Raw genomic sequence first — 22,945 nt, 5'->3', positions numbered from 1 at the left:
CATGGCACCAAGAGCGAAGCATGATCGGCATGACAGTGATGAAGCGAGCAGGATAGTGATACACAGTGATGAAATATGAGGCGGAAACACGCACGACGCTAGCAGACATCACCCCTCTCGCTCCCTCTCCTCAACTCTCTGATCCTATACCTGCAAACGAGTCGCTCCGTCGCAACGTACAAGCAGTCCCCATCCTCTGATGGGTCCCAGCAAAGTCCCGAGATGTTATGCCACGCCTCCTCCTCTGCTGACAAGCCGCCAATGCTGCCAAAGGGGATGTGGGACGAGGGAGAAGGGATGGACCGGGCAAGGGAAGGGAGAGCAGAGGGAAGCCAGGCATTACCGCCGTCGTTGAGCTGCCGGTCGAGAGGCTCTTCTAGGCGTGAGGAGGTCGTCGTAGTCGTGCTCCCTCGCGGCGCGTCTGGCCAGCCCGAGAGGGGGCCAAGTGGCGAGTAGAGGGCAGAGTAAGCTCGCAGCATGGGCAATGTGTTGCTCGAACCAGCCTCCTCGCTTTGTGCCCGCTCGCGCGCGATATCCTCGTCGCCGCCAGCGATCTGGTCCTCTGCTCCTCCTCCTGCTCCAGCTTCATCGAGCACGGCTTGCGGCTGCCAGCCTTCTGCCAAGGCGCGATGCAGCGCTGCCCTCTCCACAGTCGTAATGGACGAGGTGCGAGGAATGACGCTTCCTCTCCGCAGCGAGGATTGTTCCCTCTCTCGCTGCACCTGCTGGAAGGCGCGGTACGCCAGTCGCTCCCGTACGCTGCGTAGAGATCGTTGGGCATCTCGTAGAGCACGTACCGCACTGTCCGGGTTGTTCTCCGTCGCGCTCGCAGTCGTTCCTACAGCGATTTCGTCCCCGCTGCCGCCGCCTCCACTGTTGAGCTCTTCTGCCTCAAACGAGGCGCGATCCAACGACCACCGAGTAGGAGCAGATGTTGACGCTGGACCTGCTCCTTCGCCTGGTCCGCCCCCACTGAGATGCAGCTGACGCCAGAAGGACCTGTCCCTGGCTCCGGTCTCCGCCGGGGCATTGCGTTCTCCCGACTCTGGGAATGGGGAGAAGGCGTAGGGGTGGTGCGGAGGGACACTAGGACGAGACGCCTGCCTCCTACGAATCCTGCTGTCTCCAGCCGCAGCCCCTTCTCCGCTGCTCTCGTTGCCCGCTCCATCCGTCACGCTAATGGGTACGCGAATCTTCTGGCCCTTGCTGTACGTCTGGGTATCATAGATGTGAAAGTAAAGCCGATGCTCCGTAAAGGCGAGAAAGCGGCCACAGGGGCTGAATTTGACCACGCGCGCAGCGCCGTCCGCCCCATTCGACGTCAGCAGTCCCACCGTAGAGCTCTGAGCCGTCTTGATCTCCGCCAGCTTCTTCTTGGATCGCACGTCCCACACGCTGATCACGCCGTCTTGACTGGCGACGGCAAACTTGGTCCCATCAGGATGCCAGCTCGTCGAGAAGCTCGCATCGCTCGTAGCTTGATAGGTAGCCGTCTTTGTGAAGAAGCCGTCGTCGTGTCGATGGTAGAGGAAGACGTCCGGCGTGTCGCCGACTGCTACAAGGGAGCGACCGTCCGGTGAGAGGGAAGTGTGATTCACGGCGGTGGGGAAGGTGATGGTGTAGGAGCGAGAGAGGCCGGGTAGGCCGCCTTCGAGGTGGGGGACAAAGGCATTGCTTGCTCCGCCGCTGCGGCCTGATTTCTTGCCCGATGCAGAAGATGAATCGCCCATCATTCCGGATGCTCCCGACGGCGGACGTAGCTTGAAGATCTTGAGCGTCTGATCGTTGTTGCTAACATAGACGCGATGGACAGGGGGCGCGGGTGAGGGTATGGCTGTGCGGCCCCATTTGACCTCTTCACCACCATCATCGAAGATGCTAGCCTCGCCGTCGGAGTCGCTAAGGTCGATGGCCATCTCCATATCGCTGCGAGAGGACGAGGCATGGCTCTGAGGATCGTCGAGGCCGCGCCCAATAGGCTCATCTCGCAGCCACACTCCATCTGGCGGCGGAGGCCCGCGAGGGTGACCCTGAGGCAGCCTCGAATGCCTACGCTGCTTCTTTGACGTCGGCTGAGAGCTTGAGCTCGGGGCAGGCGGAGATGAGAGCGTCGTAGGCGTCTTGTAGTTGGCAATGGCTGAGGGGTCGATGTGAATTGAAATGGAATTGTTGATGCTGCCCCCTGTAGGCGTGCGCAGCAGCCAAGCTCCGGACGATCTGGACGGCTTCCATTGGTCATCGTCGCTGTCACTCTCCTCATCACCGCGGCCGTCTTTGCAATGCGAGGGTGGTATTAGAGGCCGAATAGCCAGCTCGCTGCTCTGCCCACCGGCAGCCAGAAGACCATGGGCAGTGGCGAGGCAGTTGGCGCGGAAGTCGAGCGTGCAGAATGTGCGCTGACCCTTCTGAGTATTGTTAAAGTCGACTTCGTCAATCTTGAGGCGGTTCAAGATGAGGCACTTGCCCTTGGACGTGGATGGCTGAAGGATGTCTCGCAGCTGGACGTGCTCGATGGTGGAGCGAGCAGGGATGACGTCGGGCGCCGGCTCGATGTAGACGGCATCCTGTGAAGCCGTCATACCGGGCAGTCTGCCAGAAATGCTCTAATGCTAGCGTATGCGATGGCAGTGATGACGACGGCGACGTTGCACGACGCCGCTACTGCGTTCGTTGCTCTCGAGCTCAACCTCCTCGCAGGCAATTGGTTGATTGGTTGGGTGTGTGTGAGTGGAGTTGGGTGAGCCGCCCGTCGATCTCCCTCGCGGGGTATGATGCACCTCGACGGCGGGTGGGCGGGCAAGCAGGCGGCGGCCAGGTCCAGCACCCAGCTCAGCCCAGATGCTTGCAATCGACGGCCGCTTTGTCGCCGCCGCCCAGCACCTCTCTGCGATCTTGTGCCACGCGGCGGGGCGCGGGACGCCTCGCGTCCACTCCCGTCTGTGCTCGGCGCAAACAAGTACAAGGTAACTGTGATGCGAGGGGATAGAGAACTCTGGTGACTATGACTGAAGACAGTGAGCAGGCCGAGCCAAATGAGCGACAGCGAGCAGCGGATATTGGCTTTGCGCGTATCTGGTCGGTCGCGGACATCATGCGAATCGCTCTCGTGGTGGCTGTCGCCGATGCCGCGTCTCCGCCACCCTTGGACCGGGCTCTTTCCAACGAGAACGCTCAGATCGCCGGCCTTACCATCTCAGTCGTATCTCAGCTGCTTGAAGTTTTGTTCGTTGCTCTGATTGCAATTGTCTGCACGTCCAGGCCAAAGAGGAACTTCTGCGTGGTGACGACTGGGCAATCTAGACATGATGGGCGGCCAACCTCTCCAAAAAAAAAAAAACGCATCCCATTGAGCGGCCGTATAAGCTGCTTCAAAGCGTGAAGATCAGCTGACACTGCCCTTCGCTGGCTCTCGTCAATGGTGCTGCCGCTTGGCGCAAATCCGAGCCTCGTCACTAAACTCCAGCCAGGAGCGTGGTCTGCTGCACTTCGTCCAATTGAAACCGTGATTACTGGGCACTGACCAAGACCAAACGCCAGCAGATGGCTGTGTTGCGCCAGACGCTATCGACGAGTCTGCGCTTCAATCGTGAAGCTACGGTAACTCGCATTTCTTGCGAGATTCGAGTACAGGGTAGCCCTCTTCGATGAGGCAGCGCTCGACCGGCCAACGATGCTAGACTGGTCCAGCTTCCTCCAGCTGCCGGCAGATTACCTAGGGGACTGCTTGAGGCTGGCCTGTGAGCTGTTGTCATCCTCTCTCAATGCGGTCAATCGATTACTTGCGCTGCTAATCACTCGCTCTCTTACGCCTTTCTTGCCATGCTGAGGTGTTCTAGGTCTCGTCTGCCGCTCGTCGTTGAACTTGGGTTGCGTTCCTCGTCCCCGCCGTCCCGCTCGAGAGGAGCGCACAAAGCTCTATCGCTCTCCGATCTCCCTTTGCTTCCCCATCTCGCCGTGTCGAACGACGCCTCCTGACATCTACAACCGTCGAAAACGAGCGACGACAGCCCAAGCTGCAGCTGTGAAGCTTTTCAACTCTTCCGAGCATCCGTATATCTGCTTCGACATCATCAGGTGAGTTTGCGACCTCGATGAGGCGACGAAGTTTTTGCGCGCTCCTTTCGCGGCATCCATCCTGATCGCCACCCTTCAAATCACCCACCCAAGCAGGCATTCAGAGCGAGCAACGATCATCTCATCGTGCTTGTGACATCCCGTTCTCTTCGCCATCCCCTCCTCTCTTTCTTGTGAGCTCGCTGCGCTGAGCCCACCGCCCTCATCGCAGCCGCTAGCCTCGCCGCTCGAGTAGCGCCGCTCGCCTGGGCCCATCGGCTCCAACTCGACGTCGACCACTCGCGCGTCTCTCCGCCTCGCACCCTTTTCCCTCCTTCCCCTCTCTTCTCTCAACTCGTCAACGCGATCGCCACACCGGCGCATCGTACTCAGCATCACGCCAAAGCCGCACAACGACTGAGGAGCTGATTCGACATCATCATGTCGGCCTCCAAAGTCGTCGGGAGCGGCTTGGGCGGGCCAAGCGCAAGCACACGACTGACGGGTGGCCAAGTGACCAAGGTCGCCATCCGCGATGGTAAGCGCATCGCAGTCAATGGTGAGTCGCGTTTGAGGCTTCATCGAATGTTACGCCATCTATGCTCTCGACTAAGCGCAAACTGACTCTCCTCACTACCACCCTTTCCCCCCTGTGCCCCACCTTCTTTTTCGCTCCTTTACTCCTTACTCTCGCCCGCCTTTTTTGCTCTGTTGCGCTTGCTATCTCTCTCTCGCTTTCTCTTCCGTAGACCACATCTACATCACCGCACCTTGGGCTCCTGGCGCGGGCGAGCCGTACATCATCGCCCGTGTCATGGAGTTTGTCACCGCCTCGTCATCAAGAAGCGGGGCGGCGGCTCTGGCTAGCTCTTCGGGCACGCTCCAAGTCCGGGCCAACGTCTTCCTCCGCATGCGCGACATCTCTCATCGTACCAGCAACGACTCACGGCTACTCGTCGCCACCATGCACTCTGATGTTTTCAACCTCGAAAACGTCAGAGGACTCTGCGAAGTTCGTCACCGCGACCTCATCGGAGATGCGCCAGACGTTAGCGCTTGGAAGAAGCGTGAAGACCATTTCTACTACTTCCAGCTCTACGATCGCTATATCCACCGCACCTACGACGTTATACCCACTCAAAAGCTGCAAAATGCTCCCGCCGACGTACTCGCAGTCCTCCGCAAGCGTTACTCCTTCGTAGTCTCTGAGCTCGGCATGGTCGGCGACTTGTGCGATGCTCTTCGAGGCTGTGTCGTTTGCCAGCAGTGGGCCTCTGCGTGAGCACCAGCGCCAGGCCCCTAAATCAAAGCCGACTCATGCTGACCACCTCTTTTCCCCTGCTCGCGCACAGCACCGAGAGCGTACGATGCGACACATGTAAAAAGTACTTTCACATGCGCTGCCTCAACCCTCCCCTCACCTCGAAGCCGGCAAAAGGCTATAGCTGGACTTGCGCTCCATGCTCTCGCCGCTACGAGCAGACTGTAGCACTTGAGCTTGGATCAGGTACACCAGACGATCTCTCGCGCCTCCCCGGCACACAAGGCGCCCTAGTTCGTACGGGAAGCAGCAGCGGTAGCAGCGACTATGGCTCTCACTCAGTCAAGCCTCGATCCGCGGCCACCATCGGCGGCGCTGCGGCCGGAAGAGGCCGACCGCCTGGAAGCAAACGCCGACACGTCGATGACGGCTCTTCAGCTGCCGGCACGCCAAATGGATCACCGGCGCCGGAGAAGACATTGGATGACATACGAGGCACACGCTGCTTCCAAGGATGGCCGTATCGCTACTTTGGCCAGCACACCCACGCTCCCGATGTCCTCGACGCACACGATTCCATCTATCCTCGCTCAACCACGCGCCTTGGCCCCAAGTTTCAGGTCACCTTGCCAACTTGGGAGGAGCAGAAAGAGCTCGGCATCGGCGTCGCCGTCAATATCGACTCGGATACACACGCTAACGCAGCAGCTGGCTCATCTACGTCGGGCGCAACGGCGCTCGTAGACGACGAAGCCGCGCATAGGGCCTACTTGACGAAGCTCCCGCGGCATCGGCGAGGCAGAGGCCGACCGCCAAAAGCAGCAGCAGCAGCCATGGCAGCAACAGCGAGCAACGGTGGTACAGACGCGGACACGCCTGTGGGCACACCGACTCTCGCCTCAGCGGCCTTGCCATCCGACGGCGTCGTTGCGGGCGAGGCTGTAGCTTCACCGGTGCGAGAGTTTGAGAGAGGTACGGACGAGAGCGTCGACGTCTACTCCAACGTCAGTACTCTTCCTGCCGGAAGCGAAGCCCACCACTTCCAAGACGCCTACATGATGTGAGTGTGCGAATGCTACCCCGACAGCATGGAGAAGAGTAACGGCTGACCATTCTCCTTCCCCCCTCATCCTCGTACCAGGAGTGCCGCCTACCACTTCCACACTCTGCACGCGTACAACGTCGACTTCATTGACCGGGCCCTCAAAGTTTTCAATGATCACAACTACGAGCCCATTGCCGCACTCCAGGAGATCTCTCGATCGACCGAGGAGGATTTCCGCATCGTACACTGGAGCTCAAAGGAGCGCAAGGCCTTCGAAAATATTGTCAAGGACTGGGGTTGCGAGCTGAGGCAGCTCAAGAAGGCCATCCCTACGAAGCCCTTCTACGACATCGTCCGCTTCTTTGTTACGTGGAAGAATGAGAAGCTACTCGAGAAGCACCGGGCTGAGAGACAAGCTGCAGAGAAGGCCAGGAATGGTGCACGAGGCAGCAAGGGAGCCGCAGCTCTGGCTGATCGTGACGATTCGCCGGGTGCATCGTCCGTAGCTCGCGCTATATCTCCAACGCTATCCGTTCACGAGGAGAAGACGGTCAAGGCCACGCCCGTCATCGCCTGCAAAATGTGCGATACCAAGGCGAGCGCTTTCTGGTACAAGGGGCCCAGCGTCTGGACAAATCGTTTCCTCTGCGACAGCTGCGGTCTATACTGGCGCAAGTATGCAGCAGAGCAGTCGCCGACGGACCTCGTCGCTACGAACCCGCGCAAGCACATCATTGAGGACAACAGTAGCCTTGGCGTGGCTCCGCCCATCAAGCTGGCCAAGGTACCACTCAAGGCGCATGAGACCAACAAGGTAGGGTCGGGCGCACATGCCGCGTCCTCGAGCTCTGCTGCAGCCTCATCACCAGCTGCGACCCCTCTTCCTCCGCCTCCTCCCGCTCGACTAGAGCCCATTCGCTGCGTCATGTGCCGCAGGATGGAGCCAAAGAAGCGATTGCAGCAGTGCCGCCAATGTTCACTTAGCGTCCATCAGGGCTGCTTTGGGCTGACGGACGAGGAGGTCGCTGCTGACGTCTGGTTCTGCGACGCTTGCACCAATGAGCGCACGCTCGACGCCGCCTTGGTACCTCGCTGTACACTGTGCCCTCCACTTCAGCGGGTAGACCCCACCAAAGCCGCCGCTGCAAGCACTCCCAAGATCAGCGCTGCCACTGGAGGAGCGTCGAAGGCGAACGGCTCGACCACCACTCAGACCCTCACACCAGCGAACAGTGCAGCGGGGAGTGCCTCTCGTGCACGCAACGCCGATGGTCCCACATCCTCACCTTTGTCCTCCACCAGCGCGGCCACTGCAGCCTCCAACGAGCCTCCGCTGAGCGTTCTCGATGCTTTCAAGCCTACGGAGTGCAACAATTGGGCGCACGCGGTCTGCGCGGTCTGGATGCCCGACGTCCTCTTTACGGACACGGAAAGGCTCAAGCTCGTCGAAGGAGTAGGCAACCTCCCCTTCTGGAGATATGCTGCTACTTGCGAGGTCTGCAATCGACCCGGCGGAGCGTGCATCCAGTGCTCTGATTCGGGATGTAAGCGCACCTTCCACGTCTCTTGCGCGTTTGCCCACTCGGGGTACAGCTTTGGGTTTGAGATCAACCCTGTCAAAACGTCTAGGAGAGATCAGGTTGTGACGGCAGGGTTCAAGAATGAGCAAGGGCATTGGTCTGCCTTGGCGTACTGCAAGACGCACAAGGAGCTGATCAAGGAGAAGCAGACGTACGACCTGGCAGAGGTGGATCCCAAAACGGGCTTGACGGCTTTGCAGACGTATGTGAGGACGCACAAAGGGGCCATTGCTGCGCCGCCGCAAGCGGCCGCAGGAGGTGCCAACGCGCCAGCGGCAGCATCAGCAGCATCGTCGGCGGCAGCAGGAGATGCGACGTACGCTCTACTCCGACGAGCCAAGCGCTTTGATGCCGTCTTTGGCGAGACGGAAGGGGTACCCAAGCCAGGTCCACCTCCTACTGCAGCCTCAGCGCCAGCCACCCCGGCCCGCCTATCATCTTCCTCCAAGCCAATCTCGAGCACGCCGCTTGGTCTCGCATCGCGAAGTCACGGCGCGCCCGCACCACCCAAGATCCCCAAACCCTACCCCAAGCATTGCGTGCGTTGCGATACGACCTTCTCCCCGATCTGGTGGCCAGTCTCCAATCGCTCGACCGCGACGGACGACAGTCAAAGCAGCAGCCAGTCCTCATCGTCAAATAGCCATGGTACTACGCGTCCGCCTTCTTCACAGCAGCCCAAGGAGAGGGCAGTATGCTGTAATATATGCCGGACGAGCTTGGAGAGTGTAGCGGAGGCGGCGGAGAGGCGGAATGATACCGGCGGTGGGAAGGATGATGAGGATGAGGAGATGGAGGATGTGAATGGTGGCGGTAGCGGTGGAGGTGATGGCGATGGAAGGGAAACAAGTCGTCAGGCTCAGCCGCTTGGGGGCGGTCAGCAAGGCACGAGCCAGCCATCCCTCGTACCTGCGGTATGAGGGCGGCGACCGTTCTCTACATTTCATACCTCTCTACCTTGCTGTTCTTATCAACATGTTGTTGTCACTCGGCGTGCCCCCCAATCCATCTCACACGAATTCCTGCCGTCTCACACACTGTCATCGCGAGATAGGCATCGTAATGTATGGTCGCATTGACAAAAGAAAGAGGAGACGCAGATTTGTCCCCGCAGCACAGTCGTCCCCTAGCGATCACCAGCACCCGGCCACTCGAGAGTCCACAATGGACGACCTTGAGCAGTTTGGTATCCGGGCTCTGATTCGAGGATTCGAAGCACTGGCGGCGTGTTGGTGGTTTGGTCTTGCTCCCCACGAGCGCCTGCAGAACTGCATTCATGGTGTAAGAGAAAGGGCAGGTGACTCTAGTAGTGGGGAGCGTTGGGTGAGGGGGTACGAAGCAGGGAGATGGGGGTTTGCGGGGATGGAGACAGGCTGAGATACTACAGGCGGGGTGTCAGGCTGGTCATGTGGTAGTGGCTGAGATTTGAGAGGAGGAATGGTCGAGAAGAGAGATGGATTGACAGGAAGAAGAGGAAGAGAGCCCCGGTTTCTTCTTCCTCTGCCTCGACTCGCTCGTCTCGTCTCCGTCTGCGCGGTCCGACTCGACTGGCCTGACCGACCGACGGCTGAGCGGCTGACGGTGATCGACAACCGGCATCTCCACTCGCCTTGCTTCTTCTCCTCTTCAACGTCCTCAACCCCCCATACAGGACCACAGCATGACATCGTCAGAATCATCAACAGCCTCAGCATCCGCATCTGCATCTAACCCGGCCCCACCACACGCAGGTGACGCACAATGTCCCGTACCACATGCAGCTCAGCAACCCCTCCCTCCTGGCCACCCGGCAGTTGCCACGGCTCCCTCTTCCTCACTCAAACCGCCAACAGACCCACGCTGCATCTTCTTCCGTACGCAGGACGATGTGCAGAGTGCTAGTGCCAGCGGCACCAACACGCCCACCTCTGAGCGATCACGCGCTGAGCTCCTCGCTGCAGCCAACATCAATCCGTTGGCCGAGCAGGAGGCAAGGACCGCTGATCCCGAGACGACGTTTGTCCTGGGCAGCCGCAATTCCCAATTGGCCCTCGTTCAGGCAAGCCACGTCAGCCATATGCTCTCGCAGAGGTACGGCACAGACTCCCCATCAGCGCCTTCTTCGTCCAACCGCCCCGCCAGCTTCCCCATCACATCAATGAGCACTGCGGGCGACCACAACCTCAAGTCTCCACTGTACGTCATCGGCGGAGAGGGAAAGGCCATCTGGACAAAGGAGCTCGAGGTGGCACTGAAGCTCGGAGCAATCGATGCCGTGGTGCACTGCTTGAAGGATGTGCCGACCACAATACCCGACGACTTTGTCATTGGCGCCATCCTCGAGCGGGAGGACCCGCGTGACGCTCTGGTAGTCAAAGCGGGCTTGCCGTACAAGACTCTGGATGAGTTGCCCACAGGTAGTGTCATTGGTACCAGCTCTGTGCGACGGGTAGCTCAGCTCAGACGCCGCTACCCTGGCTTGGTCTTTTCGGACGTGCGTGGCAATCTAGGAACCCGCATCTCAAAGCTCGACGCCCCCCAAGGCCCTTATACAGCAATCGTCCTCGCTGCGGCGGGTCTGTTGCGCATCAATCTCGGACATCGCATCACCGCATTTTTGCAGAAGCCTGTCCTCCTCTACTCGGTCGGTCAGGGTTCGCTCGCCATCGAAGTGCGAAAGCCGAAGGAAGGGGCGGACCCCAAGACGGATCGAGACGCGAGGATATTGGAAATGGTAAAAACGATTGGAGACTGGCGGGCTACGGCGAGGCAGGAGGCAGAACGGGCTCTGCTCAAGGAGCTGGAAGGTGGTTGCTCTATTCCTGTGGGGGTAGAGACGAGGTTTGAGGACCACGAGGACGTCGAGGGAGCGGGAAGGGAGCAGGGAGACGTCGTGACAGGCGTCGAGGGAGAGGCGTCAGCGGAAGGTCATGCGGTCACCAAGACTGCAGCAAGGGCTGTGGAAGCGTTGCAGAGTGGCAAGGGAGCAGAGAGCCCTGTCCCGGCCACTAAGACGGCAGCTCCTTCGCTCAGACGGCTGGCGACGGACAGAGCTGCGGCCGAGGTTCAAAGCAATGGCAGTGCCGCAGACACAAAGGCATCTTCGTCAGCGAATGGCAGCTCAGCGTCGGCTCCTCATCCATCACCCCTGGATACCCTTCCTTCTACATCCTCCTACTCTTCCTCCCCGATCACGCAAGCGCATCTACCCCCTCCCTCGCCGCTGACCCTGACCTTGACAGCAATCGTCGTCTCGCTGGACGGATCTCGCTCTTGTTCAACAACGCACTCGGCCAGCATTCCTGACATCAGCGCCGCCCGCCAACTCGGCATTCGTGTCGCCCGCGAGCTGCGCGATGAGAAAGGGGCAAAAGCTATCCTAGAGGAGGTGGAGCGCCATCGCCACTTGGCAGAGGAGATGGACCGCAAACGACGTGAGGAGGCGAAGAAGCGTCGTGAACTGCATGAAGGTGGGACTGACGCGGAACAGCAGGAGAGGGAGAGTCGGTTGAAACTCGATGAGCTCTTGGCCAAGGCTGGCCAAGAGAGCAATGGACGAGCGCGGGCGGGTAGCAGCGCCGCTGGGGAAGAGCACCCGACAGATGAAGCGCTGCGGAGGTTACAGGAACTGGTCCCGCAGGCTAATGGAGGAGAGATGGATCGCCGTGGTATGCCGAGGGAGGATGGGCAGGAAAAGGTTTGGGAGGTGTGAGGGCGAGATGCAAGCATACACTTGCGTCAGATGAAATGGTGATTATCGATTCCACTGCTCTATGATTGTCTTTCCTCGTCGCTCCAGTCGCTACGACTCTCCCCCTGTTATTGGCAAAGCGAGCACAGCAAGCCAGCTAGGTATCTTGGTCTCTGGCACCCAAGAGAGGCCAAAGAAGCGCAGAGTTAGGCCGCCGTGAGCATTGTATCTTCTAAAGGCTGTCGGCGAAGGGGGAAAGGTGAGCTGAGCCTCTCTTTATGACCATTCAGCGGTGGGTACTCACCCCAATAAGCCCACCGCCTGCCCAACCATTTCCCCACCAGCGGGCACAGGATGACCTTGAGCGCCAACTCGAGCTGATCCAATGCCTCACGCAGCTGTGCTTCTTGCTCTGCGATGTACTGCGATGTTGTAGTCGAGTAGTCGTCAGAGTCCTCAGAGCCATCGTCGGAGTCAGAGGACGAAGCGTCATCTGGTGTAAGTGGGTCGATGAGGTTGGTGCGATACGACCAGTCTCGCGGGTCAGGGTCTTGTGGCGGACCTGGAGGGGAGGGGGAACGAGAAGCGTACATGTCCTGCTGCTGATGCCGCCTTAGTGGATAGAGTGGCGGCCGGCTGGATGACCTGCTACTGCTGCTGCTGTTGGCGCTACTGCTCATCTGTTGCCAGTCATCGTTGCTGCTGTGGTAACGAGGACTTGACCCTCGACCGCTTTGCAACAGGGAGAGCTGCAATTGCGTCGCTGCTTCGCCGCCAAGGTCGTCAAGGTAGGCCGGGGAGGTGTCCGCTGGCGGTGATCCTGGCGGTGACGCTGATGGCGACGATAGGCGTGAAGATGAGGGCTCCATGTGATGATTTGATAGGCAAGCAGGGCTTGAGCGAGGGCGTTGAAGCGTTAAGCCTGAAGCGTTTGGTCGGTCGCGCCTTGATCAGTGCTCGGACACTCACTCAGGCCGGCGGAGAGACAACGTCGACGACTGAGCTCGACTCGACTCGAGTCCGCGTCGCGACTTTGATTGCTGCCCGCCTGTGCTCCTTCCGAAGCCTCCATCCTCTCCATCATTACACCACATCACGACGACCACAGCAATGGCGTCGGAGCCGTCTGCGTCGAGGCCGCCTCGCAATGCCGCCCTCGGCGCTGCTAGAGTGTCGGGAGACTTGACTGAGCGCCGTAGCCGCGGCGAGTACGACGACGCAGACGAGGGCAGAACGCGCCAGGGAAGTGCAATGAGCAGCAGAGCAGGCGGCGAAGAAGGGACAAGCGCAGACGGTCGCATTGATGGAGGTGATGAAGACGACGACGATGATGACGACGGGGATGAAGATGCAGAAGGAGATGTCGACGAGGAGGAGCAAGAGCAAGACGCTGCCGGCAATGACACTGATGCCGGAGGCAATGACGAATCAGGAGCCCACAACGACGATCTGGCTCGACTGCGAGGAGCAGTTGCCAAACATAGGCAAGTCGCAGCCTTAGCTGGTGGAGCGTATCCATACGAAGCAGCAAAGCCATCTAGGAAGGCACCGTCGGGTCGAGTGAGCAAGGCAGTCTACAAGCGATTCTCCGACGCCCGCATCCAGGCTATCGAGAACGTCATCTCGCCCAGCCCAGAGGATTCTGGTTGGCTTCCCCCACCAGCGACGGCTGGAGAAGCAACTGCCATTTACAGCTTCATCATTTCGACGATACACTCCCACACACTGCCCAACGGCCGACGATGCGCCCAGTCCCTCGATCCAGCGTACGCCGATCGCCCAGGCTTCTTGGACAATGCAGAGAAGCCCACTTTCATGGCAGACGTCGAGGCCAGGATATCGCGACAGGAGTACTCCGACTCCCGCGCATTCGAAGTGGACCTCTGCCAAGTCTTCACCACCTTCAGGCGGGGCCATCCTTTGGGGACGCAAGAGCACGGCGACATCTGCATTCTTCAACGCCTCTACCAGCGAATGACCCGTACCTTGCCTCGCTCCCAGACCTCCGACCTTGCATACGTCCAGAACAATCTTAATACCCGCGACTCCGTCTTTTACTATTCGAGCGTCCATTTTGGCCCCGGGCATGCTCAGCGTGGACAGCAGGGGACGGAACTCACCACTCGACCTGTGATCAAGGGGAAGATCTACTACACTCATGCCTTCCACAAAGGCATCATTCTCAAAGTAGGAGACTGGGTCCACCTGATGAACCCCGCAGACCCCACAAAGCCCACACTTGCCCAAGTCTTCAAGATCTCCAAGCGCGAAGAGGACCTGAACTCCCCTCCCCTCTTGTCCTGCTGCTGGTACTTCCGCCCAGAGCAGACCGTGCACCCTCCCTCACGCAAGTTCGCCCTTGAAGAAGTATTCAAGACGGGCCTCTTCGCAGACCACGCAGTGGACGACGTTCTCGAGCAGACGCACGTCCTCTTCTTCACCAAGTGGACGCGCGGCCGCCCACCACCGGCCATTTGGAGTCCAAAGGCACCCATCTATTTCTGCGAGGCGCGGTACAACGAGAAAGTCCACGACTACAACATCATCAAGAACTGGAACAGCTGTCTGCCCGAAGAGCTGAGGGGTGCAGAACAGCCTCTGGTGCCCTTTTCGGAGCCTCGACCACCGCCGCAGAGAATCGAGTCGCCGTTCTTGAGAGGAGTGCCCGGACCCGGCCGACTTTGCGACGAGAGTGAGGTAGGCAAGGCCAGTACGGACAGCGTCGCAGATCCATTTGCCGCGTCTGAGTCGTCGAGCAAGAAGCGAAAAGCCTCGGACTCAAACTTCAACGTCCAAGCCAGCGGCAGCGGGTCGCGAGGCCAGTATCCTCCGCAGCAGCATCTCCTTCAGCAACAGCAAGCGCACCTCGCTCCAACCTCCAGCGTTCGCTACCCGACCACCTACCTGGCCCCAGCCGGACCACAAGGATACCCACCTCAGACAGTCAACGCAGCCCATCGAGACTACAACGATATCTGCGGCACGATGGCCCGCGTCATCGGACGACGAGAAGTAGAGCGGACCGCGAGCATCCTTTCGGCGCCGGGGGCCATGCAGGTTGATCTGTACGCAGTCAGTCACTCGTTACGCGGTGCCATCGACGTGCCCACTCTGGTACGCTTGAGGGACGCGTGCATCGTGCTGGCGCGATCTATGGCTGCGGGTCGAGGCGAGGGCAGTGGCGGAGGTAGCAGCAGACCATCCGTCGGTCCGCGCCAGTCGTCAGGCATGCCACCCCCCTCAAGCACGGCAACTCCAGGACCCAAGGCTGGTGGCAGCGGCAAGAGTGGCGGCCCCTCGGCACCCGCGCCTCCTCCGCCGGGCATTGAGCGTACGTTGGAGTCTGCACTGGGCGGGATCGATGCGTATTGGGAGACTTTGCCTAACGAGACTGTTGAAAGATTTGGCGATTCGGTAGCACCAGCAAACGGTAGACGTGCGCGGAGCGGGGAGGGTCAGCAGAAGGTGGTTCAATGGTACGCGGGGGCTCCCATCGACCTCGTTGGGCGTGAGGCGAAGGCTAGCCATTCGTTGGACTATCTGCACTATCGCGCGATGCAGAAGAAGAGAGAGGAAGAGGAGCAGATGAAGTCAGAGACAGCGAGGGATACTCGAGGGGAGACGACTTTGCTCGAGCTGGCAAAGGCTTGGGCTGATGTGGTCGCTGATGGCGAGGCGAATAGAGGGCTCGAGCTGCCCAAGATCAGCGAAGGAGATGACGAGGATGACGCAGAGCTCCAAGCAAAGCTCAAGGCCCTCGTCAACGAGCTGCAGGCTGCTCAGTAAAAGCTTCAGAGCTGTGCTGAAGCTGTGTTGATTGGGTCGGACGAGAATCTAATAGTACATGGTAAAGATGGACCAAGGGCGTCTCGCTCATGCTGCTGAAGGCTTTTCTGCGGGTGCTGGTGGTGGTGGTTTTGCTGATGATGCTGCGTTTGACGATGATGAGGCCGAGGCAGCGCCATCGGCTGTCTCGAGTTGCGGGTTGAAGTGGGATGCTTCTGCTGGCGGACGATACATTCCCTTGAACCATTTGCCCTCGGGGATGAGACCGGCCTGGGAATGAGTCAGAAGTGCGGGGAGGCAAGTCAGTATCGCAATGCCTTCTCTGCCCTCTCGCCTCGCCTGGCTGGCTACCCACCCTGTCCAACATCTTGGCGACGGGCTTCGACGGCTGTGCTCCCACGCTGAGCCAATATCTGATCCTCTCGGTGTTCCACTCGAGCCTCTTCTCCTTCTTTTCCAGCTGCTCTTTACTCGGCAATCCACTCGACGTCACTGCCATGTTGGCATGCGGGCTCATTTGCGGCGGCGTGAACTTGCGAACACGAGGAATCGGGTCGTATTCGCCCAGCTTCTCGATGGGCCGGGCATCACGGGGCTTGTGGTCTGGGATGGCAACGACGTGGTAGAAGGGAGCATTGCGAGTGCCGTGCCTTGCGAGGCGAAGGCGGACAGGCATCGTTTGTGTTGCGACGTTGACAAGGGTGAGGGATCGTGGATGAGCGTGGAGCAGTTGGTCAAAGTCGAAGAAAGTCGACCTCGACGCCCTCCCGCCTCCCGCCCACAACCCCCGAGCCCTCGTCGATTGTTCCGTTCCGTTGATGGGTGGGCCGGGATCCACTTTGGCGTCAGTGGCCCTCGAGCCCATTGATCATCGCTCCAATCACCGTCTGCTGTGCACTTCGTCTCGACTTGACATCGTCTTGTTACTGCTGCTCATCTAGCAGACATGGAGTCGCAATCGCACCTCCTGGCCTCGAGCCAGGCGTCGTCGTCGCGCTTCCCTTATGCATCGACGGCATCCCTCGACGCTGCCTCAGCTGATTGGCATCCCATCGAGTCGGTCCTCAAGGACTTGGGTTATCAGGGTTCCAGGCATTTTGCCCATTACGGTCCCACAGCGCCAGCTCGACTCAACGCCAATGACGCCCTCGACCATCGTCTCCCACTCACAAAGGCCAGCAGAGATGCACTCAAGGCCAAGATGTATCATCGCCTCCTCAGCGCAGATGTCGGACTCGTACTCGACCCTGCAGAGGCTGAGCCACGACTAGCTAGAGACCCAACAGCCTATGTAGACACCATACAAAAGTATGGCTGGTCACTGGCAAAAGTACAGCAGAGCATCTCTCAGCTCAGAGAACAGCACAAGGAGTCGACTCGCTCCACTCACAACCCCTTTGCCTCGGCGTCATCCGCCTTCAAGGGCAAAGCACCTCAGCATCGGTCTCACAGCAGCAGCAGCAATAGTACAATGACATCAGCCGCCGGTACTCCACAGTCCAGTCGTCCATCGACTCCTGCTCCCATTGACCCAACATCGGCGCCTGAGTACGGCGAAGAACGTCGAGGCATGCCCTGTGGCCACGTATTCGAAAAGGGAGAAGCCATCTGGAGATGCAGAGACTGCGCACTCGACGACACATGTGTGCAATGCGCTCCTTGCTTCAACGCCTCAATCCACGTAAGAGAGGGCCATGACGTCGTCTTCTCCGTCTCATCGTCTTCGGGAGGATGCTGCGATTGTGGCGACGAGGAGGCTTGGAAGCAGGATGTCTGCTGTGGCTATCATTCGGTACAGCGCGGCGACACCGACATGGCAGCAGACGAGGAAGCTAACTCAACGTCAGACTCGTCGCGGCCCCCCGATGTCGCACGAGAAGTCCATGATGCCCTCCACGCCGAGCACTTCAACCCTACTTCACATCCGCGCATCTCCCAACTCTTGGCTACCTGGATTGACTTCATTCTCATCGTCCTCAATCACGCGCCCAACGAGCAGAAGCTCTTCCCTCGCTCCTTCGCTCGCGCCTCAGCCCAAGAAGCAACGAAAAAGGTCGACGACCTGCCCGATTTGAGGCAGTGGGGTCGGCCAGAAGCCGCCTCGTCCGCCCCTGCCGGAGCCAAGAAGGAGCGGGACAGCTTGATGTCGCCAGAAGTGCGCACTCCTCTCCCACCGGGAGCCTTTGACGCCTTTGATCTCTACGTCGACGCCGATGGACCCACCAATAGCGCTGGTGCAGAGACGCCTGGCATGAAGTGGGGTACTTTGCCTCCGAGCTCGCCCGCAGTTCTTCAACAAGGTGGTCACGAGCGCGAGTACGCTCTCATACTCTGGAACGATGAGAAGCACAGCTTCCGCGAGGTCATTGATACGGTTAAGGAGGCACTCGACGTCTCAGACGAGGAAGCCAGAGCTGTCGCTGAGCGCGTCGACGTGCACGGCCGAGACATCCTCGCCGTCTCGACTGACTCGCGAGCCATGGTCGGCTTTGCGCGCAGAATGGCAGGCATCGATCTCGAGGTCACCATTCGACCGGGATTCGACGTTTACTGCGAAGAGGTAGCGCACGCACTCATTTCCGTCATCAAGGACTTGGCAGAGGGCGTCGCCTACCTCCCTCGCAGCAACAGCGACCCCTACGGCCTTGTCAATGCCAACGCCTCGATCCCTCGACTGCTCCTCTGCTCCGAGCTTCTCAAGACGTGGGACGCCTCCAAGCGGCAAGCAGACTCTTTCCTCTCCAATCACATGTCGACTGAGTTCTTTGACCCTCGTGAGCTCACCCGCCTCGACGGGCTTCTGCTGATGGATCAGAAGCTTTGGAAGGAAGCTCGCGCTTGGGTTCGCGGCTGGTACATGACCATCATCGCCCGCAAGGAAGGTCGTCGCTCCGTCGCCTTCCACTTTGCGGCCATGTACCCAAAGATCATCGAGACCTTCATCCTCCGCGAGCGCGAGCCGGAGCACTCCGTCGTCCTCATGACCGTCCAGCTCTTCTCTGTGCCATCCATTGGGTCGGATCTTGTGCGCCACTACAACTTCTTGCAGAGGCTGCTCCTCATCCTGCAAAGCATCTACACCGGACAGCTCATTCCGCCCACCGGTACCCTCATGCTCCCAGCTAAGATGGACCCCATGGCGAGCGCCAATCCTCAGTGCACGCTACTGCGCCAGATCTACTGTCGTCACGTCTTCTACGATGCTCGCTATCTCCTCCAAGCAGAGGGCGTTCAGCAGCAAATTGTGGCAGACGAGCGTCACCTCGAGTACTTCCTCGACTTTCTCTCCCTCTTCCACTCCTTCCTGCCCGAGGCGAGGCAGACGCAGCACCACGTCGAGTATGAGAGCGAGGTGTGGGTGGCCGTCTTTGGTGTATGCCAGCTCCTTGCGAGGAAGGCAAAGCTGTTCGGCGAGGCGTACGAGAAGGCCCCACCCGCTGCCATTGCCCGTGCGTTTGTCAAGACGGTCGAGCGGATTAATCTACGCACGCATGCTATTGCTAATCGCCTTGCTGGCGTCTCCGTGGGAGGGGAGCTCTGCAGGGTCATCGACTTCGCCGTAGAGCGAGAGGAGACGTCGTTCCATCATCCGATGCATTGGCTTTTGGCTGAGCTCTCCAGGCGTATGGCGTCCTTGACGCAGCGGGACATACAGACGATCGGGCATAGCTCTCTTCAAAGCCTCGCCTGCGGAGACATCGACCAGAGCCGCATCATGATCGCTCTCGACTTCCCACTACGTGTCATCGTCAAGCTGGCTCAAGTGCGTGCTGGGATCTGGGTCCGCAACGGCGCATCCACACGTGGTCAGGCCGCCCACTACCGCGACGTAGCCATGCGTTCAAGCATGTACGATCAAGACGTCTTCCTCATGCAAGCCGGCCTCGCCTTCCTCAAGAACCCGGAAGAGCTCCTCGTAACCATCATTGACCGCTATCGCCTCCTCGAGTACTTCGACATCCGCAGATTCAACCACACGCCCGAGGCCGACCCTTTCGATCATGAACAGCAGCACTTCTTTGCCGAGGAGTTCCTCTTCTTCCTCATCACGATGCTGTCCGAGACGTCTATGGTCCACAGCTGGCCTATTGAAAAGGTCATTCGACGAGAGATGGTTCACTTCCTCGCGCTCAATCAGGGGACATACTCTGCGCTTACGCGGCACATCCCGGAGCATATCAGCAGCCATCCGTCCTTTGAGAAGATCCTGGCGCAGGTCAGCAACTTCAAAGCGCCTGACGGGACAACAGATCTGGGCATCTTTGAGCTTAAAGCAGAGTGCTACAAGGAGATCGATCCCTTCTTCTTTCACTTTTCGCGCAACCAGCGGGAGAGAGCTGATGAGCAGCTGCGCGCGAGGGAGAAGAAGGCCGGGCGTAACCCCGATTCGATGGTCACCGTGCCTCTCGGTGGCTTTGCGCAGGAGACGTCGCCCATGAGTCTTGGCGTCAGCAGACTCTTCACCAGCAGAATCTATCAACGCATCCTCATCTGTGCTCTGATCAAGGGATACATACCACCTGGAGCCTCCAGCGCGAATTTTGCTCTCCCCGAAGCTGTGGTCGACGCTGGCCTCCAGCTCGTCATGATCGGCATTGTCGAGGCAGGCGATACCTTCATCGAAACGGTACTTGCCGCCCCCCTCGGCAAGATGACAGCCATCCACTTGCTGTGCTCTCTCGAGGAGTCTGTGAAAATACCCGCTCTCAAGGCGAGGATCACGTGGTGTCTCGACAAGGTGGCAAAGGTAGAGGCAGCGACGGCGCCTCAGGCTGCGGCTGCGCTCTCGACGCATCGCAAGGTGACAGCGCCCTCGCAGGCCAAATCGGGTGCTAATAGCCTGGAGGCACGTCGTGCGGCAGCAAAGGCGCGTCAGCAGGCTATCATGAAGGACTTCAACGCTCGTCAAAAGACGCTCATGGACAAGTTCGGCGGAGATGACGAAGAGGCGGACAAGTCTGGCGCCACAGCCGTCGATGACGATATGGAGGTGGACGACGAACAGCAAGGCGAGGACGAGGATCTCAGCCACCTTGGTTCCTGCATTATGTGCCAAGAGCAACTCCGTCGAGACAGTCCTTTTGGCTCTTTGGCCCTCGTCACACCGAGTATGACTATCCGCACAACACCGCGCAATAGCCTCGCCGCACTCAACGAGGTTGTCAACGACGTGCCTCTCACGCTCGACCGTCTTTGCATTGACCACGAGGAGAAGGTGCAGAAGCGCTATGAGCAGATGAGCGATTCGAAGAGTGGGGTTCCCTTCGACCCTCAAGCTGCGCCTGCCAGTGGTGGCTTCCCGCGAGGCGATCACAAAAGCGGTTTCGTGGCTTCGACGTGTGGGCATCTGATGCATGTGCGATGCTTCGACTCGTACTATCGCAGCATTGAACAGCGCCATGCGAGTCAGATTGCCCGCAATCAGGCCGAGGACCTCAGCAGGAGCGAGTTCGTCTGCCCGCTCTGCAAGAGTTTGGGCAACATCCTATTGCCCGTCCCCATCCCACCAAGGCGATCTGCAGCCACGTCGCCTGCAACTCCAGGCTCAGGATTGGGCGATCAAAGGCTGGATCGCGCCCCCATCGGTGACTGGCTCCGCAAGATCAACATCGACATCCTCAAGACGTCTGGCGCTCACACAGCAAGCAGCGTGCAAGAGATGACGACGGGCACGGGCTGCTTCTCTGCCTGGTACGCTGACAGCTCCCTCTCTTCGCTGTGGGATCCGGCATCCATTGCCGAGAATCCAGACGGCATCGATGAGAGCACCTTGATCATGCTTGACCGCATCTTTCAGGTGCTCAAGCCGCTTGCCTCTTCGACGCGTCATCAAAGAGTGGCCTGGCAAAGCCGTACCATCTTGGCGCCCATCAGCAGGAAGATGTACATTCCCGAGGAGCTGGTCGCCTACACGATTAGTATGCTCGAGGTATCGCAGCGTGGCATCGAGTCCAAGGGCAACAACGTTGCGGACGGGCTAAGCGATACCAGCGTTGGGCTGCTGCGCTCCCTCGTCTTTGCGCTGCGCAGTGTGGCTTCCTTGCAGACCAAAGGCCGCGGCCAAGCCTCGCTGCGACAGGGTCTTCTCAAGCGTCTGCTCCCCCACTGGAGCTCAGACGAGGCTGTGCGCTTCCCTCTACTTTTGCGCGACCCGCTTGCCATCCTAGTCGAGGCGGCAGCCATCGTACCGGAGTACTTTACGCAGGTGACCACGCTCATGTACTACGCCACACTGGTACAGACCGTCTTTGGTCTCGCGCAGCCCAGCGTTTGGCCTCAAGCCGGTGCACAGGCCACGGCCGGCTCACCGCAGCCTCGCGGGCTCGCGCACATCTCTGGTCCGTCGAGGCTGAGTGCAGAGGAGAAGGCGGCCCTGCTGGAGTGCTTTCCCGACGTGCGATGGACGGTGGGCAACATCGTGGGCTTCGTCGGATATGCGAGGGGCAACATAACGCTCGGTGTCGACTCTCTCGACGATGTCAGCCTGGCAAAGATGCTCTGCACGTACACGCTCCCGTTCCTGCGTAGAGCGGCCATATTGAAGCGCACGCTCTGCGGCACAAGCACGGGCGATGGAGCTGGAAGCGGTCGCGATGGTGGCGTCGAATACCTCCGCTTACTTCGAGACCTCGAGATCGTCCCACCATCGCAAGCCTTACCCGTACGAGCGGAGAGACAGGCTCCCATCTCGAGCATCGTCGAAGGCTGGATCAAGCACTGCTATGCACCGCTAGCTTCGCTGTTTAGACCCTTGCCCATTGCGCCCAGTCCCCTCTCCAGCCTCAACGAGGACGGCCTTGCCACATCGCAACACGCCTCTCCCTCTCACCCGACTCTACAATTGGAGCACCCAGCCATCTACGAGCTTGTCCACCTCCCCCTGGACCTAACTACTCTCTTCCAATACACGCAACGCACCGTCTGCCGACGCTGTCGCACCATCCCGCCTGACCCGGCGCTGTGCCTCCTCTGTGGGGAGCTCGTCTGCTACCAGAACTTCTGCTGCATGGACCAGTCCTCGGAACGCGGCGAGTGCAATCGCCATGTAGCCGTCTGTGGCGGCAATGTTGGCCTCTTCTTCAAGATCAAGGCAAACGTCATATTTGCCCTCTACTATTCAAACGGCATGTTCAGCTTCTCGCCGTACCTCGACTCGCATGGTGAGGTGGACGTTGGACTGCAGAAGGGGAGGCCGCAGCGGCTGCACAGGAAGCGATACTTGGATCTGACAAAACTGTGGCTCACGGGTGGGAGTGGGATTGGGTCGCTCGTGAGTCGCAAGTTGGAGAGCATCATCGATGTCGGTGGATGGATCACGACGTGAGGCGGTGCTGGAAGAGTAGCGAGATAGTGTTCGACCCTTTCGGCTTAGTAGACGCGGGCCCGTGAGACATCATTTATCTCTTGAGACGCTTAATACATTTCATCCAGTCCCTGCGATGTCACGATCGGGTCGCACCTTGTGCCGTGACCTCGGCCTCGGCATCCCCGACCGGGTCTGGTCGTCTTGGAGCGGACGAGCCGAGAGCCGCCCTCCACGCGTGGGAATA

The 22,945-nt window shown here is 59.5% G+C and overlaps 9 protein-coding genes across 9 annotated transcripts; 5 read left to right on the top strand and 4 right to left on the bottom strand.

Moving 5' to 3' along the window:
• Positions 1 to 7: 7 nt before the first annotated feature.
• BDZ90DRAFT_232214 (hypothetical protein) lies at positions 8 to 2,728 on the bottom strand. The gene has a single exon (XM_025506172.1). The coding sequence runs from the start codon at positions 2,577 to 2,579 to the stop codon at positions 99 to 101; it is 2,481 nt and encodes an 826-aa protein (XP_025362442.1). The 5' UTR covers positions 2,580 to 2,728; the 3' UTR covers positions 8 to 98.
• A 213-nt stretch (positions 2,729 to 2,941) lies between these two features.
• BDZ90DRAFT_173029 (hypothetical protein) lies at positions 2,942 to 3,606 on the top strand. The gene has a single exon (XM_025503705.1). The coding sequence runs from the start codon at positions 3,002 to 3,004 to the stop codon at positions 3,377 to 3,379; it is 378 nt and encodes a 125-aa protein (XP_025362441.1). The 5' UTR covers positions 2,942 to 3,001; the 3' UTR covers positions 3,380 to 3,606.
• On the bottom strand, positions 3,444 to 3,912 carry BDZ90DRAFT_173018 (hypothetical protein). The gene has a single exon (XM_025503704.1). It carries the CDS (start codon positions 3,750 to 3,752, stop codon positions 3,507 to 3,509), a length of 246 nt encoding a protein of 81 aa, XP_025362440.1. The 5' UTR covers positions 3,753 to 3,912; the 3' UTR covers positions 3,444 to 3,506.
• A 422-nt stretch (positions 3,913 to 4,334) lies between these two features.
• Positions 4,335 to 8,891, top strand: BDZ90DRAFT_173031 (hypothetical protein). Its single transcript, XM_025503706.1, has 4 exons — positions 4,335 to 4,612; positions 4,803 to 5,331; positions 5,406 to 6,374; positions 6,456 to 8,891. Exons 1-4 carry the CDS (start codon positions 4,495 to 4,497, stop codon positions 8,857 to 8,859), a joined length of 4,020 nt encoding a protein of 1,339 aa, XP_025362439.1. The 5' UTR covers positions 4,335 to 4,494; the 3' UTR covers positions 8,860 to 8,891.
• A 646-nt stretch (positions 8,892 to 9,537) lies between these two features.
• BDZ90DRAFT_232212 (hypothetical protein) lies at positions 9,538 to 11,847 on the top strand. Its single transcript, XM_025506171.1, has one exon. The coding sequence runs from the start codon at positions 9,600 to 9,602 to the stop codon at positions 11,628 to 11,630; it is 2,031 nt and encodes a 676-aa protein (XP_025362438.1). The 5' UTR covers positions 9,538 to 9,599; the 3' UTR covers positions 11,631 to 11,847.
• On the bottom strand, positions 11,723 to 12,592 carry BDZ90DRAFT_172998 (hypothetical protein). Its single transcript, XM_025503703.1, has one exon. The coding sequence runs from the start codon at positions 12,476 to 12,478 to the stop codon at positions 11,816 to 11,818; it is 663 nt and encodes a 220-aa protein (XP_025362437.1). The 5' UTR covers positions 12,479 to 12,592; the 3' UTR covers positions 11,723 to 11,815.
• Positions 12,593 to 12,664: 72 nt separating this feature from the next.
• BDZ90DRAFT_232211 (hypothetical protein) lies at positions 12,665 to 15,622 on the top strand. The gene has a single exon (XM_025506170.1). It carries the CDS (start codon positions 12,720 to 12,722, stop codon positions 15,393 to 15,395), a length of 2,676 nt encoding a protein of 891 aa, XP_025362436.1. The 5' UTR covers positions 12,665 to 12,719; the 3' UTR covers positions 15,396 to 15,622.
• On the bottom strand, positions 15,483 to 16,071 carry BDZ90DRAFT_219786 (ribosomal protein S16; the record flags this gene model as incomplete). Its single annotated transcript, XM_025504411.1, has 2 exons — positions 15,483 to 15,665; positions 15,751 to 16,071. The coding sequence occupies 2 exons, from the start codon at positions 16,069 to 16,071 to the stop codon at positions 15,483 to 15,485; spliced, it is 504 nt and encodes a 167-aa protein (XP_025362435.1).
• Positions 16,072 to 16,278: 207 nt separating this feature from the next.
• Positions 16,279 to 22,810, top strand: BDZ90DRAFT_232210 (hypothetical protein). The gene has a single exon (XM_025506169.1). It carries the CDS (start codon positions 16,342 to 16,344, stop codon positions 22,717 to 22,719), a length of 6,378 nt encoding a protein of 2,125 aa, XP_025362434.1. The 5' UTR covers positions 16,279 to 16,341; the 3' UTR covers positions 22,720 to 22,810.
• The last annotated feature ends 135 nt before the right edge of the window (positions 22,811 to 22,945 follow it).

The sequence above is a fragment of the Jaminaea rosea genome (genome assembly GCF_003144245.1).
Source record: "Jaminaea rosea strain MCA 5214 unplaced genomic scaffold BDZ90scaffold_6, whole genome shotgun sequence".
Classification (NCBI taxonomy): Eukaryota; Fungi; Basidiomycota; class Exobasidiomycetes; order Microstromatales; genus Jaminaea; species Jaminaea rosea.
This window is presented reverse-complemented; position numbering and strand designations above follow the sequence as displayed.